The sequence below is a fragment of the Mesoplodon densirostris genome, chromosome 12 (assembly GCF_025265405.1).
Source record: "Mesoplodon densirostris isolate mMesDen1 chromosome 12, mMesDen1 primary haplotype, whole genome shotgun sequence".
Lineage (NCBI taxonomy): Eukaryota > Metazoa > Chordata > Mammalia > Artiodactyla > Ziphiidae > Mesoplodon > Mesoplodon densirostris.
Window position 1 is genome coordinate 101,172,225 of NC_082672.1, and position 20,536 is coordinate 101,192,760.

Genomic DNA, 20,536 nt, shown 5'->3' on the forward strand with positions numbered 1-20,536 from the left:
ACGGGCATGGCTGGTTCTCTGTGGAGGACACGCGCGCGCGCGCGCGCAGTCACCACAGCCTCCCAGCTCCCACTCTCATCCACGGCGTGTCTTTGGGCAGATGGCCGGACCTCTTCAACTTTGGCCCCCTCATCTGTAAATCTTTGGCACCGTGTTTTCCAGAGGATTAAACTGCACTATGGACTTGAGTTCTGCCTGGCAATAGCTGGTGCAGGCCACATCTAACCCATTAAACAGCATCTGACTCCACTAAACATTCTACGTAACAAACAAACCCCAGAATGGCTACATAGTTTCCTTGCGGCAGAGGGAAGGCTGAGGCAGGGACACAGAGGGGGCCAGGGAGGGGTGACCTTCTGCAGAGTGTGTGGCTTTCATGGACGCCCAAAACTGATGGCACGGGAGCCCTTCCTGGGACTGCTCCAAGCGCAGACTGAGTCACACACAGGCACTTCTCTACTGGCGTCAAGGAAGGGAGGGATGAAGAAGTTCCCATTTTAGCACTGGGGGCCGCGAGGAGGTGGGAGATGAGAAAAAGCGGTCCAGGGTGTGCAGCGTTGGGGCAAGTCCTCCTGGGATGTTTTCCCCAGTTATGTGTAGCAGTGGGGAGAGGGGAACCCCAAGGATGCCCCCAGGTCGGGGGGAGGGTCGCAGGCTTCCTGGGGTGTGGCTGAAGGAGGTCGCCCGACTGGGTCCCGCAGCTGGGCATGGGTGCTGGGGGGGAGTGGGGGGTGGGAGGAGTGATCCAGCCTGCCCAGGCGCTGTCTTTTGGCACACTCCAAGCCATGGCTGTCGCCGCCTCCAGAGGCGTCCCCACTCACGACCCAAGTTTTGCATTAGTAACAGAGCTGCGGAGCAGGAGTGCGGGTGTGACGGGGTGGGGCACGGGAAACTCACGCGGCTGGCCCTGACCTTTTGAGCAACCAGAACCTTCCCTGCCTCCTCCCAGGGCGCCAGGATAGCGCCGCGAGCCACTCGGGTCAGTCGGGAGTGAACTTGGCCCGCAGCGGTGGCGGCGAGTCGGGGAGGGGCGCCCCCTCGCCCCCTCCCCCGCCTCAGCCCCGAGCACGGATGTCGGCAACAAAGGGATTTTCTCTCCCACCACACACACCCGCGCTGCCGCAGGCTCCTCGCCCCTCCTCCGCCAGGTCCGCGCGCGCGGGGCCGACCCCGCACACGCACCCCCTGCCCGACCTTCCAGGACCACCGGCTCTCTCGGCCAGCCCCCGACCCCAGCTCACCCCGCCCGCGCGCTCCTCTGGGATCCCCCTTCCCAGGCGCCTGCCGCTGAATCTCTGACAAAAAGCAACTTTGGGTGGGCGCGCGGAGAACCCAGGATGTGCGGCGGCGCGCCCCAGGGGAGTGGGCACTGACTGGAGACCGCTCCGGCCCATCGTCCTGCGCTCCCTTCGGCCAGTCTGGAGTGTTCTCTCCGTGGACGCCTCCCCCACCTTCCCCGATTCAAAGATGCAAGCCAGGTGTAGCCAACTGTAAAAGGGGGCTCGGGGGCTTGGGGAGGGGGGCACCAGCAAGGATCGACCGGGAGAGCCGCTGCCAAACCGGGGCTGCCCGCCACACACCCCCTTTCCCAAAAGCAGAGCCGTGGCCCCCCGTCAGCTCTTGGACCAACCTCAGACACTTCGCCTTCCCCGCCGCCAACCCGCCTCCCCCCCCCCCCGACGCCAGGCCTCGGCTTTTTGTTCCTTTCACTTTCTTTCACGGTTGTGCCACACACAACCACGCGTGTATGCAAGAGGGGGCCCCATTTGGAAGCTGGTGTCCCTCAACAGGAGGCAGCAGCCCAGGACAGGAAACCTAGGTTGAATGCAATTAATCGACCTGACTCCACTCCTCCCCGCCCACCCACCCTCCACCCCCCCCCCGGGTCTGGTCCCTACAGGCTGGGATCCCACTTGGAGTCTACACAACCTGGAAACAAATCCAGAATAAACGATCCATAGACCACAACTCTAGAGGGGGTGTCACTGCACTGCAGCCTCCATCAGGGCTTTGTAGAAATAAAGTGAACTCACTGCAAACTCCTCCCCCCACAAGGAACAAGCTATACCAGAAAGCTATTAACGACAGCTATCATTAGTACACACAGGAAGCACAAAGGAACTTTTTACGAATAAAAGATGCATAAAACACAGGGTCCTGTGATCCGGCTTCCCTGTTGATTGTGTGCAGCCTGGGAGTCCTGGGAAGGCTGGGGATGAGGGTCAGAGGAGGACAGGGGCTCCCACTTTCTTCTTTACGAGGAACAATAGGAACCCCACGTCTGTTCATCTTGGAACCCGGAACACCCCAAACTTAAGCTGTGGGGAAACTGCGGTAGACGTGGGGGCCCGTGAATTCTTCTAGCTGTTCAGAGCTTAATTACTCCTCCTTGATCCGTGGGACCAGACACGACACCACCAAGGTTAAAATGCCCCAAACAGCGCCCAGCAGATGTGAGCGAGCTGGCAGACGGGCAAATGAGGCCTGCCTCGGAGCACGATAACAAGAGACTCATACGTTGCATATCGTTGAAAGAAAATTATTTTTCTCTGATTTGCATTTGCTTCCGGGGAAAAAAAAGCCAACCAGAGTCCCTCTTCACAAGCACGAGTCTAATCCTGGAAATGCAGCCCGGCTGCTTTAAGAGAGCTGGAAGGAGGGAAAGACTGCCAGCGCTTTGGCGTTGCAGGCTTGTTTATCTTTCCCCTTTTCCTCCAAGGCGAAACTCGTTTTGCAAGCAACATTCCTACAGAAAATGGCACACGTCATAAAAAGAGACCACTTTATAGAACTGGCACCGAAGTTCATGTATCATTCCAGAAGCATCTCCCAGCTCCCCACTAGGGAACCCAACTAGATGTAGAAGTCCACATTATAACTCAGAGAGTAGATCTGGGGGCAGGGTGGGGCGGAGGTGGACCCATAATTTGCAGATATCCTGCAAGCTGTACACTCAGGGGCCGAAGTCACACAGAAGGGCACGATATAGAGTTAAGTCAGCTCTAAATGATCCTCCAAAGCCCGGGGGCCAGGGCTGCGGAAGCCTTCAACCTTGAGGTTGAGGGGAGTGGTGTTTACACCCAGCTTGCCCCAGGACAGCCCAGGGGCAGGCCCATCTTCTGGACCATCCTGAGCCCAGCCAGCTTGGACCGGCCCAGCGGGGTATTGCTGCCACCCACCAACTGTTCTCCCTCCCACCCTGGCGCCTCCCCGCAGTGCCTGGCAGAGGACCAGGAACTCAGAGAAGGCCGGGCTCTGGGCATCTCGTTGATTAAGTCACACAGTGGGTGGCGCTGTGGGCAGAGCTCAAGACAGCACCGCTGGTCCTGCAGCTGAAAGGCAAGCGCGCTCTAAAAAAGCGGGAAGGCAAAGGGAGGAGGGTGATCGAAAGCCGACTTGCACCCCTCCCCACCCCCATTCACCCCCCTTCGGGTCCTGAACCTACACACTTGTGTTTCCAATCCAGGAAACGGGGCCGAGGGCATAGAACACAGCGGCCGCCTGTCTCTTGAACTTGTCTGAATAACAGGGCCATTTCAGAGGAAGAACAACGGCCTTCAGAGCCTCTGCAATTTCCAGAAAGCCTTCAGTTAATAATACATTCTTTCCAACAGGCTTGCTTTAGGGCGGAAAGTTATTTTCCCAAATCTTAACAACCCGGTCACAAGCCACTGAGGCCCCAGGTCAACAGATCCCGGCCAAACCCCTCCAGACAGTTGACACTCGTGACCCCGCAGGCCTTCTCCTGCCACCTCTGCCTAACAAGTTCCCTAAACCACAGCACACCAGCCAGCGCGCACGTCCACCACGATCCCAGGAGCCAGAAAGATGCGTGTCGCGGGGTGCGGGGGTGCGGGGGTGCGGGTGCCGCCGCCGAGGGCTCTGTCGCAGCGCCTCCGAGGGCTCCCGGGCCAGCAAGGGGCGGCCACCTCTGCAGCTCTCCGCGGGCCTGCATAGTGCGCGCTTTGTGTGAGCGCCGAGGAGGCACAGCGCTGCTCGTGCACCAACAGCTGTCACGTTATTTGCACTCGCTGTAAACAGCCTTCACACTCCCCCCTTACCACACAGTTAAAGCCAGACTAACAATCCAGTTAGAGATCAAACCAACAACAGCAGCATTGTGTCTGCCTTCGCACCAAGCCCAGCAGCCGGCAGGTTTCTCCGGAACAAGAGACCCCCCTCCCCCCACCCCTCCAGGCTCCAGCCAAGGCTAGCCGAGGCAGCAATGCGTGTGTCGCTGCTGATTGTTAAAGCAAGAGAACACAGCCATTTCGCGCAGAGTTCTGTGCGGTTCATCAGCTCTCCCAGAGTTTCCTCCTCCCAGGCCCCCTCCCCCATTTCCTCAGCTGGGAATAAAGGTTGTTCAGACTCCCAGGGTCGGTTTCTCTGCTCAGCAAAGTGTGGGTCGGCCTGCCCCTGGTCCTGCAGCCCTCTCTACCGTGGTCCCAGAGGCTAGGCAGCCCGGCACTTTCTGCAGCCCAAAGCCTCGTGTGTTTCGGAAAACCGTCCAACTCCCTGAATCCTTCCTGGTCGCCCCACTGACCAAAATGTCTCCTTTTATGATTTTTGGTTAAGTCGAACATTTCCATAATCGTCATTATTAGCGCAAATTACATGCCTAATCGGTCCTTAAATAGATTTTAATTAAATAATCATACAAGGCTCATTTTATGACTTAAGAAAGGCATTAGTTTTCGTTATAAACTTTCCACCAGGATATAGAATAATGATAGCAGACAAATACTTATTCTTTGAAAAGCACCAATAACCGATGGGCAGAGTGTTGGGAAAGCAGACCCTGCTTCACACCTTCTGGAATCCAAGTGGAGACTAGACAGACCACAACTGCACAACTTTCCTCCGGAGAAGGGAGAGGGGATTTCTTCCTCCAAAGCATTACTTTTGTCTTCTCTTTGGGGCCAGGAGAAAGGAACCCCAAATGTTCCTTTTCCTTGCCCATCTGAAGAGATTTCTCCAGCTTAGAAGTCTCTTCTAGAGACCACTCCTCGCCACCCCCATCTGTTTTCCACCCCTCAGTCTGCTGAGAGCCGTGGTGGGAAGCAGGCAGGCTGTGCTTGTTAAATGCTGTGTAAAATGCTGTTAATAAAATAATAAATACAAAGGATGGAGGCTGCTGGTTCCATGGGTGTTTTGACTGGAAATGCCTTGGCACTTGTCATGTGTTTATGGGAGGGCAGACAACTCTAGGATTTACATAGTTTGGACATCTCTGTACTTCATTTATTCTTTCCTAATTGACGTAGGCCTAGAGCTATTTCAAGTTTGCATTTGTACACAACTGTTAAATGCCTAAGAGTTTCTCCAATTAAACCAAGTTTTAAATCAGACCCAAGGCTGGAACGTACTCTCGGCCTCGCCCCACTCCACCCCTCTGCCTCTGTGGCTGGAGAAAACAAACAGACACTCAACAACGATCCCCTGTCCTTGCTCTCCCCACCTTCACCATCCCCACCCCCGGTGGGGGCACCTAGGGCAAAGGTTAAGGTGTCTTCAGATTACAGGCAAGGCCCTGGCTACACACACTGGAAAGCACTGCAGTTGGGCGCATCCTGGGCATACTCGAACCTCTAAAATAGTGAGCTAAGATGGGGGGAAAACTGCTGGCCTGGTAAAACCCACTGTTCACAAAACAATGTCAGCAAAGGCTGAAAGGCATTCTTTAGAGAGGTACCAGGGACTCATGCCTACTGAAGCTCTTTCAGCACAAAGGCTTTTAGGGGAAGAAGGGAAAAGGGGGGTGGGGGGGAGGAGAGAAAGGGAGGGCTCCTGTTTCAGAGCAGGCATCCCCAGAGAGTCAAGAACCAAGTGTAGCTTCAATCAAACGCTGACTTCCCCTCTGGGAGTCTAGTAGGAAACCTGATCACAGTAGCTTACTACCGGCCTGGATCCATTCAGGTCTGGTTTTCTTCTCATGCTAGTAATTTTTTAAAATACATATCGATAGAAAAGAAGCAATCCCTGACAGACTTTTATTGAAAACCACACTGAGACCTCATAACATCCAGACTTAATCCCTATCAGACAAACCACAGCACCTCTGGCCTCTGCAGCGGGCCAGACCCTTTCACCTCTTCCCACCAGGTCTCTCCCCTCCAGCCGCTGCTGTTCCCTCTCCCCGAAAGAATGATGGGAGGACTTGCCAAAGAGCACCTAGATACCGGTTCTGGAATCAATTCCTAATTCCTAATAAATGACCCCACTTAGGGGGAGAAAAAAAAATCCCAGCATTTTCATATGGATTCCTTTAAAGCCCAGAATGCAAAGAACTGTAACAAAGGGAAAGAGGAACCCACGGAGGCAGACCTGGAGGAATAGCCTCAGGAATACCCTTGGAGGGGAGCTTAACCCGCAGGTTGGCCCCCAGACACTGGCCTACGCAGGTCTTGGGGGGGGGGGCGGCGGGCATCTCAGGGGCAGCAGGGAACGGAGAAGCAACCTATAGGAATCTGACCAGTCATTCAAAGCAATTACTAATCCTCCGGGCCTACTATGTGCCAAGTATTCTTTGATCCTAAAGGTGGAAAATTATTCCCAGTCTTACAAATGAAGAAACTTACTGAGGCTCAGAAGCCATAAATAACCTGCCCCCAAGGTCACACAGCTAGTAAAAATGGGCCACGGTCAAACTCAGTCCTGGAGTTGCGGAGAGGAGCCAATTATTGGTCAAATTGTGCCATCCAGAATCCCCAAGAAGTTCGGAAGGCTTCCTTAGCCCTTGTACTCCAATACAGAGTAAAAGGATAGCACTTAACACCTATGAAATTCGGTCCACAAGGAGCCCGCACCCTAGTTTCTTCTACACCCAGAAATCTCTTGGTCCATGTGAAGTCTTTCGAAATTTCTGCCAACATCCTACCCATCTCCCTACACTGGAACACCCTGGTGTGAGGCCAGGGGTTCCCAACAAGGCTCCACTTTCCCCTCCTCCAGGAGCCCAGAACAGGCAGTGGGAGGTGGGTGCTACTCTTAGGGCTCTATAAAAAGTGCTGACACCTGGAACTAGAAGAAGGCTTGCCACACTAGTTTTGCCACATAAAGCAATAAATCAAATTATCTAGACAGAGCAAAAGCCCTTTGGAAAGACTGCCTACATCTACCTTTCCTAGGACTTTAATGAAAAACCCAGAGACCAAAGTGGGCTGGGGAGGCAACTGAGGGGGAAGCGGCTTGCAAGATGCTGGACCCTCCTGGACTCCTGGGGGTCCCCACGAAAAGCCAAGTCCCGAGACAAGCCGGAGGTTGGGGTTCTCTCTCCTCTCCCCAACTTCTCATCCCAGCAGCGCAGGGTCAGCGCTCCACATGCCCTCCCCACCCCATCCTCAATTTCCTGCTCTGCCCCGGGCTTTCAGAAGCTCCGGGAACCATCCACACCCGATGCCACAGACGCGACAGGCTCCACGACCGAGGGCCGTCTCCAGCTCAGCTCGGTGGGAAGGGGAACGGGCAGGAGCGCCGGACACTCAGCCGCCCCTGCGGCTTCCCGGCCCCGGGCGGGTGGCTCCTCCAGTGGCCGAGGCTCCGGATGTGTGAAATGGCTCCAGGAGCGCCCGGGGCAGGCCAGGGCCTCCGCAGCGGGAGGGACCGAGGCGATGGCGGAGCCGGGTCCTCACCCCTCTAGTCAGCCAAACACGCCCCGGCGGCCCGGCAGCCCCTGGCTCGCAGCCAGTGGCTTTCTCTCTTTTTTAAACTTTCCGGCCTTGGCGATCACCGCCGATTGGGACAGGATTTCCAGCCCCCGCCTTCCCGCCTCCACACCCTCCGTGCAGGCCCTTCCAACCTCCAGGGAGGTGACCTCCGCCCCCGGGCACCGTGAGTCCCCGGCCCCGGCAGACCCTCCCCCGCCCCCGCCACTTGGGCCACCTGGAGCGAGCCGCTTCCCAAAGCGATCGGCGTGCGGCCGAGTCTGGGGCTGCTGCTGCGTCCGGGGAGGAACTCCCGCAGCCTCCAAAGGTCCAGGCCTGCCCGCAGCAGCATGCAGAACCGCCCCCTACTCTCGCTCTCTTCGAAAGACCAGACGCGGGGGCAGGGGGGGCGGGGGAAGTTTAAGGCCTGTCTTTAAAAAAAAATTTAACTCTTCAGATGCAAGAATTTGGGTGCTCTTGGCACGGTTATGAGCGCTCGGGTAGAACAATAGAAATGGGGGGTGCCGGAAATGGTGCAGGAAGACCCCTATAACCCTATAAACCTCTCCTCCCCCCTCGCAGTTACTATTAGCATTAAAAGATCCCAGTGCCTTCAATGCAATAGTGCCTGTTTATAACTTTTCCCTGCTGGGTCCCCATACCCTATACAAGCCCCCTCCTCACGTTTTGAAATCACCCGGGCAAAGATCGCTCCCAAATCTGTGACCTCCCGGAGCTCTTGGGCCTCTCACCTGCTCTTGCCCCTGGCACCCTGACCTGACTCACCCTCTTCCCCCCAGTAGTTCCTCTGGTTTGCACCTAGACAAGAAATTTAGTTTCATTTAGCTTCCGGTCTTTAATTTTAGCAGGTCTCCTTTTTGCATGCACATCAATTTGGCAATTACCATCTAAAAGCTCACCCAGCCCCGGGTCAATGTAAATTGATCATTGTCCGCCTTCCACAAAATAACACCGGGAGTCTGTGATGCATAATGAGATTATACTGGAAACTGTCTTTTAGATCAAATTCTATTTTATGCTGTCAGGATCTTCTCCTAGCGGACTTCCCCGCTAGTCTAATCACGGGGCGCCGGAGCCCATGGGTGCTGAGGGGCGATGGCTGGCCGGGGAGACATGGTTCTAAGAAATAACAAAGTGCGGGGACGCCCCCCCCCCCCATTTCCAACACCCTCGACTAGGGGCCGGCGGAAATGAGCCTGCGCTGGGAAAGGGGGCCTTCTACAGAAACGTTGCGGGGGGGAAAAGTTCGTTGGTTAATTCCCATCCAACAGAAAGTCAGCTATCCCTTCCGGAGGAACACATGGGGGGCAACCAGCGAAAGCCGTCGGGCCGGGCTGGAGGTTGGGAGACGTCCACGGCCAAGTGCTCGGGGCACAGGCGTCTTGGCTGCCACGGGGGTGGCCTGAGAAGACCTTCCACTCCTGCCCCGGCTGCTTCTCAAGCCAGCGCCACCATCTAGGCCCCGGCAGCGCAGCCAGCCTTGCAAACAGACGGAATCCTGCCGGCCGTACACTCGGGCGAGGCAGCCCGGTCGGGCCGGGCCCCCTGACTGGGCGAGGCCCCTCCAGGCCCGAACCGAGTGAGCCAGGACTGGAGGCCTCCAGCCAGGAGAAAGGTCCTCCCGCCCCCGCGCGGCCCCCGGGGCACGGGTGTGACCCTGGAGCTTAACAAAGGGCCTTCAGAGCTCCTCGGGCTGGCGGGGGAGCGGTGGGGCCAGCGGGGAGAGGGGCGGTACGGCGGCCCAAGTGAGGCCCCCCGCCCCGCCGGGCTGGGTCTGCCGGGCCCGCCGCCCACTCCCGAGGACCATCCTTGGGTTCGGGCGGCTCGGAGGCCGGCGAGCCTCCTGCCCAGCCCCGCGGGCCCGGCTGTCGTGCCCGACCCAGCGCGAGCTCCACCCGAGTGCGGTCTTCCCCATAAAAGCTGGAATTCCCGGCTGGGCTCAGACAAAGAGGGACCGCGGCAAATCGACGCCGCGGGCAAACCAAACCCAAGCCGAGTTTATGCGCGCGTCTGGGGTCACAGAGGCGCCTGCTAATCCTCCCTACGCTGGCCGTCCCCGCACGGTCTCCTCAAGGGGGGGAAAAAAAGGGAAAGAAAGCATACCTCCCCTTGATTCCGCCCAGAGGCCGAGCTTCGCACTTCTTTCGGTTCAGTCTCTCTCAGTTCACTAGGCCCCGCGCCACCTTAGCAAACAGGGCTTAGAGGAGCGCAACATCCCTTGCTTCCGACCCAGAGTGCAAAGCTACTCTTTTTCCTCCACCATCCATCCTCTCAGGGTCCAGAACTCAAAAATCTTTCAGAAATCCTCCTACCTGCTCAAGACATACTCTCTTCCCCACTCTAGATGCGAAGAAGCTATAACCAGAAGCAATCTTAGTAACCAAGGGCCATCCACCCTTAGCTAGGCACCGTCGCCCTCAGTTTCCCTCTAGACGAAGACACAGTATTTCCCAGTGAATGAGTGTGCGAATGTGGTTGTGTGGCCCACACTTCCGTACCCTGCTCTGTCTCACCGGGCAGGAAAATCTTCATCAGGCATTGAGGAGTTTTTGTCATTCAGCCTGTGTATCTAAGCATGGATGTATGCATGTGAATGCTTTTTGTGTTTCCAAGTGACCCTCTTCACACCTTTAAATGGGCTTTTGTCTCTCGAACGAACTTACAGAAATTCTGCTCCAGTTTCCAGCTCAACAAAGTCTGGGATTTTCTCCTAGAATCTCGCTCTAGGTCTCAGTATTTGCATACCCATGTTTACATTCCTCGCGGCCAGTTCTTTCTCTCTTCTGTATCTCTTGTTCCATGTGGGCACCAGAGCCCAAGTGTCTTGATTTGTCTCAGCACATGTCATTCAGGCGCACATCTTAATCTGTGCATTCCTGTCTAACACGTACACCTCCCCACGACTTACATTCTTGCTTTGCCTATAATGGGGCTCGTTCCCAGACCAATATGGGTTTGCAGTTTAATGTAACTAGAGGATCCCCTAAGACTCCAAACCCTAAAAGGAAGAGGAGGGGGAAGGAGAGAGGAGTGTGACTAATGATTCATTTCTCTATAGGGTAACCCACCCACCAATTTCTACCTCAGGGAAAGAACGAGACCAATGCCTGCAGAGTTGTATTAAATTTTTAGACCCATTCAATGTTGACCCCATGGATGTGTATACAAATGATCGATCTTGTACACATCACTGTCCAACTCCTGTTTGGAGGCTGCCTCCCTGCACATATCTTATTTGAACTCGCCACAAGTTCATGGTTAAAAGTGTTTTTATTTACATAGACAACTCAAGGACCCCTTTGCTCTCTCCGACGCATACCTGTACGCACTGGCCAGGCATTTCAGGCTTGGGTCTTTGGTAGGCAACACTCTCGGTCAGAGGCCCCACTGACTAAAGCTCTGAGCAGACCTTCACATACTGGGCCGCTGGGAACGGTAAGGTCTAACCTCTGCATCTCCCCAACTCAGTTCCTTAAGTGAGGGTGCCCACTGTGTGTGTTCACACCTTCCCCAGTGAGAAGTATCGGGTCAAATTAGATCACCTAGCAGCTGCGTTTGGTTCGTCGAAGAATCGAGCCCAATGTACCAGGATGTGAGACTGCATACACAGAAGAGAAAGGAAAACCCTCAGCCCAGACTCCCGCCTCCTCTCCCCAGGGAGCTACTTTGCCTCCAGGAATTTCTACTACACTCCCCACCCCCACTCTCCCTATCGTCTTTAAAGGGTTAAGAGAAACCCTCGCAGCCTTCCCTCCACCCTGGTCGCTGGGCCCGAAGGCTCGCTCGCTCACGGGAGTCTGCCGCCGCCGCCTCCGCGGCCCGCCCCCCCCTTCCCGTCCTTCAGCCTGGAGGGAGCCTGCATGCCTGTCTAGACCCATCTATCACAGGCACACCAACAACACCCGCGAGAGCGCGGAGACCCTACCCAGGTCCCCCTGCCCGCACGGTTCCCGGTGGACAGAACGCTGGAGCGTGACCGCGCCTGCAGGGTCGGGGTGGGACTCTACAGGCTCGGGCTGCCCCGAGCGCACAGCGGGTCCGGCCCACAGCGCTCCCGCCAGCCCGGCTGCCGGGGCACAGTCACAGCTCTGTGCGCTGGGCAGCCCTATTTTTATCTTGTCTAATCCCAAACTGGGCGGGGAGCACAGGCGTCGTGCTTAGAGAACAAGAGATAGGCGAGGGAGGCGGGGAGGAGCAGCCAGGCAGCGACGCGAGCGGGAGCGAGTTAAAGACAGTCGAGGCGACCGAGAGCAGGAAGAAAGAGCGGGCTGCGCGGGCCTCGAGGCGCCGCACGCAACGCGCCGCCCGGCCAAGTTACACTCGCCTCCCGGTCGCCCCTCGCCGCCCATCCCTCCCCACTTCCCAGAGGCGCTCTCCGCAGCCCGGGCCGCGGGGCCCCGGCCTCTGTGGGAGGCACAGGCCCGGCCGGCCCTGCAAAGGGCTGGAGAGAATCGCTAATGAGCTGTGCGGCCCATTGATCCGGAGAACACTTCCCAATTAACTCTCAGTCACCTACTGGTGACAGCGCCTCAAAGGACAGCGCTGGGGCCGTCCGAGCCCCAACCCCGACCTGCCCGCGGAGCGCCTGGCGCCCGAACCCCGCGCGCGCCCCCCCCCCCCCACTACCACAGGCAATCCCGGTGAGTGGCGGCGTAAACCCGCACACTAAAGGCCAGCCTCGGGTTAAACCTGGACGGCATATTAATCACCGCCATCTCCCCCCTTCCTCCTCGCGGTGAAATCATGCCCAAAATAAACACGGGAACCAACACTGCAAAGCCCAGACCAGATAACAGGTCGGGGGTGGAGTGGGAAGGGTCGAGAAGCAAATGTATTTTCCAAGTGTCCACGTACAGGAGTCTCGGAGGCCGACAATTAAAATGACTTCCACACAAGCAATTCTGTTGGCCAAACCGAATCCAACACCTCCTAAGGATTGATTTCGGCCCGCGGTATCCGTTTCCAGTGCCACAGGAAGTGTCAGATGGCTACAAATACCCAAGTCTGTCTGCGTTCACCACCCACCACCTTCTGGGGTGGGCCATTTCCTCCTCGTTTTTATTCCCAAGTCATTTTAAGGATTTTTCTCCAGAGACTACCCCTAGAATCAAATACCACTACCCCTCCTCTGGCCTTCTCTCAAAAAAGAAACAAACAAACAAAAAAACCCAGCTAAAACCCTGAGCTGTCTACTCTAGATACAAGAGGCTGTACGAATACCTATTTGAAGCGCGCTGGTTTCTTTTTTTAAGGTTTGTTTTTAAATACACATAACCTTCCCCCCTCCTTCGCTCTTCCATCCCCGCAACCCCCCAACCCTTTAGACGCCGGCGGCGCGCGCCCTCGCGCGCGGGCACTCACAGCCTCTGGCTGGAGATCGCGGACTTTCTGGAAAAGATTCATTAACTGCAAATTAAGCCTCGCCCCGGCTTCGGCCTACACGCGGCCAGGCTCAGCCGTCTCAGGGACCCGGGGACGTGCCCACTCGAGAGTGCAGGCGGCGGGAAGCCCGTCGGGACCACGCGTGCCTCGAGCCGCCCTACTCCGCACACGGCGCCCCGGGGCTTGCTTGGTCAACAGCAGGAACACGTCGCCGCCGCCCCTAGCCCCCTAGTTGGCGGAGGCTCTGCAGCGCAGCCGCCCGCCTGCTCCGAGCGCGGGCCCCGCGGCGCAGCGGCACCTCGCCCTCCCCGCCTCGGCCGAGGATCGCGCCCGGGTGCGCAAGTTCCTCTTCGCCCTCAGCCTCTGCGCCGCACGCCCTCCGAGTGGGACCAACTTCCTCCGGCCGCAGACTCGCACACGCCCTACAGGGCTTTCCACCAGACTCCACGCTACCCAGAGGAGGACCCAGGTCTCGCCCCCCCGCCCGCCGCCGCCCCCGCCCCCGCACGATCTACCCCCACCCCTGGGGGTAGATCTTAAACTTAAAACCAACTTAAAACCAACCCCACGACGTCGCGGGGACGGTGCGGGTGGACCAGGGTGGCACATTAAAATTTTTAAAGAACATTTACAAAACAAAGCGTCTGACCTGACTGGCTGGCTGGCGGGCGGGCCGAGTCGGAACCCCTCGCTCTGCTCGATTTCCTAGTATTTTTTTTTTTAATCCATGTTATTCACGCTTTGGAGCAATCCAAAAAAAAATAAAACAGAAAACCGGGACTCCCCTCCCGAGTCACGCGGCAGCGGCGGCAGGTCGAGCTCGGCTCGGCCCGGGGCGCCCGCCACACACACCCTCGCGCACGCACACGCCGTCGTTCCACGAGCAAGAACGAGCTGCCCCCGGAGAGGTGAGACGAGGCAGCGGCGGCTGGAGGTTTTTACAGTTCTTTCCCGAGTCGAAAAAGAAAGCAGACGGGAACCCGCCGCCCTCCCCTTCCTGCTAGCGAGCTAACGCCGAGCCGAGCTTCCCAGCTTCCAGCCCAGCTCACCCCCCCGCCCCACCCCCCGCCCGACTCGCGGCACTCAGCGACGACCGCGCTCCCGCGCACACAGACACACACTGCCTGCAAACTTCCAATCCGCGAACTCCCTGCTCTCCTCTCAGCCCCCAGGGGGGCGGCAGCCCCCCACCCCCGCCGCGCCCCTCCCTCCCCGAAGCCCATGCCGGGCCGCTTAGGTTGGCTGCATTTTTAATAACTTACAGCTAGGAAATAAAAACGAAAGCGAGCAAAGCAGCCAAAGTGAAGCGCGAGGCACAAGCTTCGAGGGGTACGCCAGAGAGTCAGAGGAGCCACCCGCCGCTAGTCTGGGCCCCGAGGGAGGGGGCCGACTGCAGCCCGCCGCACGCACGCCCGCCAGCCCGCGCGGCCTCCGCGGGGAAAGGTGTTCCGGGCACTGACCTGAAATCCCCAGCCGGGGAGTAAGCAGGGAGCCTGCGATCAGGCGCTTTGAAGTTTTCCCCGGAGCAGAGTCGAGGCGGCGAGGAGGAGCGACGGGAGGTGGGGTGGGTGGGGAGAGGTGTGCGGGGTTGGAGGAAAGTGGGGTGGCGACGTTGGCGATGGGAGAAGGGGCCGGGCCGGGGAAGCGCGGCGAACAGCAAAGTTTGCCGTCCCCCGCTGCCCGCAACCCGCTCGCTCGCCTCCCTCGCCGTCTGCTGCCAGCCGGCTGCCCTCGGGGTCGGCCACGCCGAGGGGTGGGCTCTGGGCCGGGTGGGGGCGGGGGCGGGCTCAAAGCCTCCGGGCAGGTGGCGACAGCCCCGCGCGATCTTCCGGGCTCCGGCGGCTGGGCCGGGCTCAGCAGCTCTCGCGTCGCCGCTGCTGCCGCCCGCGCTCGGGCAGGAGCCCCAGCGCCATGCTGACGATTAGCCGCGAGCGCCCGCTCGGGCTGGGTGTGTATGTGTGTGTGAGTGTGTTGGCCAAGTCTTCCCTGCGCGGCGACAGCGCGGCTTGGGCTCACCGCCCGGCAGCTCGCGGGCTCCCCCTCCGCCGCCGCTGCCGCCTCGCTCCCGCTCTCGGTCGCGGTCTGGGCTCCGGCGCGTCTTCCCCGCTGCCGCCGAGCTCGGTCCGCGTTCAGCAAGGAGCGTAGCTCTGCCTCCCCTCGCCGCTGGGGGCCCAGGCTCCGTCTGCCGCCGCACGCCGCGATCCCAACGCGTCCCCCCTCCCTGGTTCCCTCCTCTTCCTCCTCCCCCTCCCTCCGCCCTCTCGCCCGCCCGCCCGGCCTCCCTCCCTCCCAGCAGCCGCCTCCCCTCCCCGCGCAGGCGCAGCGCTCGGGCGACAGCCAGCCGCCCGCCCGCCGCCGCCTCCAGCTCTCGCAAGTTTGAGCTGCCCCAGCCTCCGCTCACCTTCCGTTGCAGCGCCTGGGCGGTGGGGTGTCGGAGCGGTGATTCCCCAAAAAGGTTTGCCCGAGTTTCCCGAGCCGATTCCCGGCGCGTTTCGCCTATCTGGGTTCGAACCCCAGACCACTTGGGTGGCGTCCCCCTCGCCCCTTGTCCTCCCCTCCCCCGCTTGGACCGAGTTTCCTTCCTCCTTTCCATACTTCCTTTCTATTTCCTTTTTTTTTCTTTTAGATTCACTTTAGAAGAAATTTTACATCTTCTTCAAAACATAGTTCCTTTAGCTTTCTCTTTTATAGGCTAAATCGTCAACATTCAATTTTCTTCATCATTTATATTTGCCAATAAAATACTACTTTTTATGGATTCTCATTTATAGCTCTTTGTGTTATATAGAGTTAGATATTATTAACATATCTTATTTTACATGATTAGAGTATGAGAAAGAGGAGAACAAAAAGAAAAAAAAATGTGTGATGTGATGTGTGTATGTGGGAGGGGGGAGATTTATCACACACACATACACACAAACATATTCATATCAAAATAAGGAAGAAGTACTCATAACTATTACAGCCTGTGTTTCTCCAGCTGATCACATGATCATAGCTGGTATGTATAACAAGCTTCTTCCACTACCATCCTGTACACCCTATACCCTCAGCAAGCACTCCTGTTGGTCATAGATTCTTGCCTGCTAAACTTACCCAAACCTTTATTCCTGAAGGAACTGGACCATAGCAGCCCAACCTGAATTATGATAGTTTTCCACTGACTTTAATCATAGGAAATGAAAGTATTAAAAGGCACCCTGGGGCCTCCCTGGTGGCGCAAGTGGTTGAGAGTCCGCCTGCCGATGCAGGGGATACGGGTTCGTGCCCCGGTCTGGGAGGATCCCATATGCCGCGGAGCGGCTGGGCCCGTGAGCCATGGCCGCTGAGCCTGCGCGTCCGGAGCCTGCGCGTCCGGAGCCTGTGCTCCGCAACGGGGGAGGCCACAACAGTGAGAGGCCCGCATACCGCAAAAAAAAAAAAAAAAAAAAAAAGGCACCCTGGAGGATGTTTTGCATTCCAAACAGACCCTCCTTTACCCACATTATTTGGTAGCAACCCAATTTCATCTTGATAGAAGGATCTCTCCAACTAGTGCAGAAACCCCAGTCTTTGCCTGTTAATTCAGAAGCCCCATCTGGCTAGGTCAAACTCTCAACTTCTATTTCAATGAAAGTATTGTCAGGTTCCCTGGCAGAAGCATTATTTTCCTTGGTACTAAGATCTCACTGGACTTAACATCATGGAGATGAGAAGCAAATATTTTGCTAGTGGATCACTTGCAGTGATAGTGGAGGAGCCTCTCCCATTTTCCTCCCTTGATTCCCTGACCCAGTAACTCTGACTATGGGAGATATAGCACTATATGTGAAGGAATGGTGATCATACAGAACACTCTGGAGATATCACCTCAGCCCTGAAAGGTATTGCCATCTAGCTGGCACCATAACTGAGTCTCCCTTAGACCATTCCACCATTACATCTGTGGCTCTGTAAGGAAAACCATGGTTAGACTAATTAATTCCATGGGAATGGACCCATTGCCACATAACTATATCTCTGTATTTAAGCTGCAGGATATCAATGAGAGAGTATGAACAAATTAATAGAAAATGACTATCATGCAAAGACAAAAAAGGGACTTTGTATCCCTTCTGAAGAAGGGATTCATCTGTTTTCAGTTGGACCTGGGATATTTGTACCATGTTAGGTGGAAGCACGACTTGGCTGTTTTCAATATTTGGAGATCAATACAGTTTAAGGAGATTTGCATGGGTTGACAAGGGGTGAGCTATGGTGGCCTTTTGATGTGGCCACTTGGCTAGGCCTTACCACACTTTCCAGCATTCCTTTTCTGTATGTCTCTGGTTAGGGTGGGATATAGCAGAGTTTCTTACGGGGACTGGAGGGGAAATGAAGCAGCAGTCATCTTATGTCCTCACTGGTCTGCTGGCTCATCTCATTGGTGAGAGACAGTGGCCAGGTCTGCCATTGCCCACCTTCCACTGGGCCTTCCTTCAGCTTCTTCTACTCTGGGACCAGTGTGGGTATTTAGTTCCATGAGGAAGGGGCTTGACTTCTGCAGGAAAACTACACAGTCAAGGTCAGAGGCAATAAGGGCTCACATAGGTTTCATTCTGTTTTCGTGGCCTCTAGCTTTTTTTTTTTTTTTTTTTGGTGTATGGGTTCCGGATTGTTGCTACTTTACTTTACATCCATATTCTCTCCCTCGCGGCCTACTTTGTGACCCCCAAGCTCCAGGATCAGACACAGTCCTAAGAATTCAGCCTTACACAATTGTCTAGGTCAGACTGTTGCCTGTGTCTGATACTGGAGCTTGGAGTCCACAGGACATGAAGTCAGGGAGAGAAGACAGACAGATGGGCCTCATTTCTTAGTAGTTCTGCTTCTTCTGGGGGACCTATACTGAAATATTCCCTTTGTATTCTGGAAATGAATATTAATACATTCTTTCTTAGAAATATAGAAGAAAGAAATATGATGTCATTAACTTATCCTTAACTTTCCTAAAGATCCAGAATTATGCTGTGCCTTTTTCTTTGAAAGTCAGAAGTAGCATAACACCCTAAATGTTACTTATTTGCTAGCAATACTTAACAGAGAAAAAGAGGGATAACTTTGCAGTCAGGAGAAAGACAAACGGCTTGGAAAAGACACAAAATAATTGTCAGCTCCTGAAAAAGTCTTTTTTAAAAACGTTTTTCTCTTTTTAAAACAGTAATAACTTCCCACCACAGAGAGGTGCTCTCACACTTACTTCTCCAATATTTGCAAAGCATTCAAGTCCTAAAATGTGCCAACATTTTTCAAACACAGGATTAAAAATAGAGTATTTTTGTTTAAAAATAATTATATGCCATAACATGGAAACAAATAATTCTGTAGTCTTTGGAAAACAATGGTTTGCCTGTGGATAAAGTCACCCTCCCGCCCTACCCTCAGCCATCATGTCAAAGGAACAATAACCTCCTAATGTGTTAAGTTCTCCATGCATTGTGTTTTAAAACAATGCTTTATGAGCACACCATTAGTGAGCTTTCGGCATTATCTCAGTATATGGTACATCTACAGAAATATTTTATTTATACTCTTGTCCTTTTTTTTCCCCCTAAGGTACTTGAAACATTTTGCTTTGTAGTAATTTTTACTTATTTATGTTAAATAATATCATCTTTTGTAAGCCGCTGGTGATTTTGCCTGAAAGGCTGACTGTTGGTAAGAAACATTCTTCTCCTTTTATTTGGCTGAGTATTTTGTAACAGAGGAAACATGACACTGTGGTCAGGCATCAGGCTTCAGAGAAAACTACTAACTTCAAAGTCTAGCTCTGCTCCCAGCCTGCTCTGCAACCAACAGCATGCCTTAACCTCTCTGTGCCTTATTTCTTTTCATTGGAAAAACTAAGATGATAACAAAATATCCACTTCCAAGATTTGTTTTGTAGATTAAATAAGCTAGTTCATGTAAAGTCCTTCACATAGCACCTGGCAAATGCTCAATAGATATTACCCATAATAATATTGTCTTCTGTGCTTGCCAATAAACTATGAAACTATATGGATCTAAAGGACAAGGCTTATAATTAACCAAAAAAAAGGAGTAAAGGCTTTAGTTAATAAAAGTAAAATAATGTATCTTTTAAATATAGAGATATTGCTTCTACACAGAAATATTGCTAAAATAATAAATGTCAGACAAATAGATGCACATAACTGTTTTATAACTAGCAGCTGGATCCTTAACTCTCTATAACTTTGAAATGGAGCTGCAAAGTACAATGCAGTTCCCTCAGTAGTTTCTCCAGATTCCCTTTGAATTTGTGCAGCGTCAATTGATACATACAAGCACTATTTGATAAAACATATTTTTCAAAAAGTGAGAACAGCACGTAATTACCTCTACATGATATTTCTTTGGTAATTGCAGATAAATTGGTAAAAATATTTCAATTAGGCAAGCAGACTATTGATTGCAACTTACTAGGCTGTAAGAAAAAGTGATTTTTCTCTCAAGTTTTAATATAAGTACTTACTTGTTTTATTTACAACAAATACAAACCTTCTCATTTCAGCAGCTCAAAGTCTTCATGGAAAAATCACATGATTACTAATCCTCAAGACTGACTCTCTGTATTTTTTGCAAGTTTTCGCCTACTTATTATGTTCCTGCTGGGAAGTTCCTAAAAATTACATTTCCTATAACTGGGAGTATTACTAGTTCTTTCTATCAATCTATTTTTAAAGTGCAGAACCTTCAGAACTTTCTGAATATATTCTTTTTAGAAAGGAAAACAAGAAGGTCACAGATTCTTCTTTTTCCTTTAATATTTCTCAACCACACACACACACATACATTCCCTTTATATCTTACAAATTCATGAGAAAGCTCATTCTGTTTGCAATTTTAATTTTTGCTTTTGTTGACATGCAGTCTTCCTTAAGGGAACTTGATTATCCTTTTATACTGAAGGTAAGCTATGTACTATATTCATTTTAATTGAGGATGCACTGTTTGGAGATTACATCATCTGGTTATTTACATTTTTCCTTTCTTCCTTGAGTTGATCTCAAAGGAGACATGTGTGCATTTATAGTTCATGTATTACTGATAGCTATCCTGAGTATAACAGCATTTATACTCAGCTCTAGTTATAACTTGTTTCACCCAACCAAAACCACACTTTTCTACTGATTATAAGGTTTTAAATTCATCACAGATATCAAAGCGAGAGAGTACAGTGAGACTCAGTAAGCTTATGGAGGGGAGCTGGGGGTTTTATACTTAACTGAGGGAAACTTGATCATTGATGACACTGGTTTATGACAACGTCAGGATGGCATTAGGCAGCTCTGACGTGATAACTCCAGGGCACAATTTTTCACCTATTGGGAGGTAGTGTGAACATCTGAGCAGCTTAGCCAGTCAACTGTGTCTCCCTACAGCCATCATTCTTCCTCTAAAATCTAATGATTCTCTTAGTTCCATGGCAGAATCAGGTCACTCTAGGTAGTTCTATGTTATGTGAA

General features: G+C 53.8%; 1 protein-coding gene across 1 annotated transcript in view; it reads right to left on the reverse strand.

Moving 5' to 3' along the window:
* LOC132499911 (WW domain-binding protein 11-like) overlaps nt 1-15,639 on the reverse strand; it is a 59,206-nt gene extending 43,567 nt beyond the window's left edge. Inside the window, exons 1-3 of the mRNA XM_060114576.1 lie at nt 15,382-15,639; nt 14,507-15,284; nt 13,696-13,751 (exon numbers count right to left, since the gene is read on the reverse strand). Coding sequence (XP_059970559.1) covers nt 13,696-13,751; nt 14,507-15,284; nt 15,382-15,639 — 1,092 coding nt within the window. The remainder of the gene's footprint in view (nt 1-13,695; nt 13,752-14,506; nt 15,285-15,381) is intronic.
* Nucleotides 15,640-20,536: the final 4,897 nt, after the last annotated feature.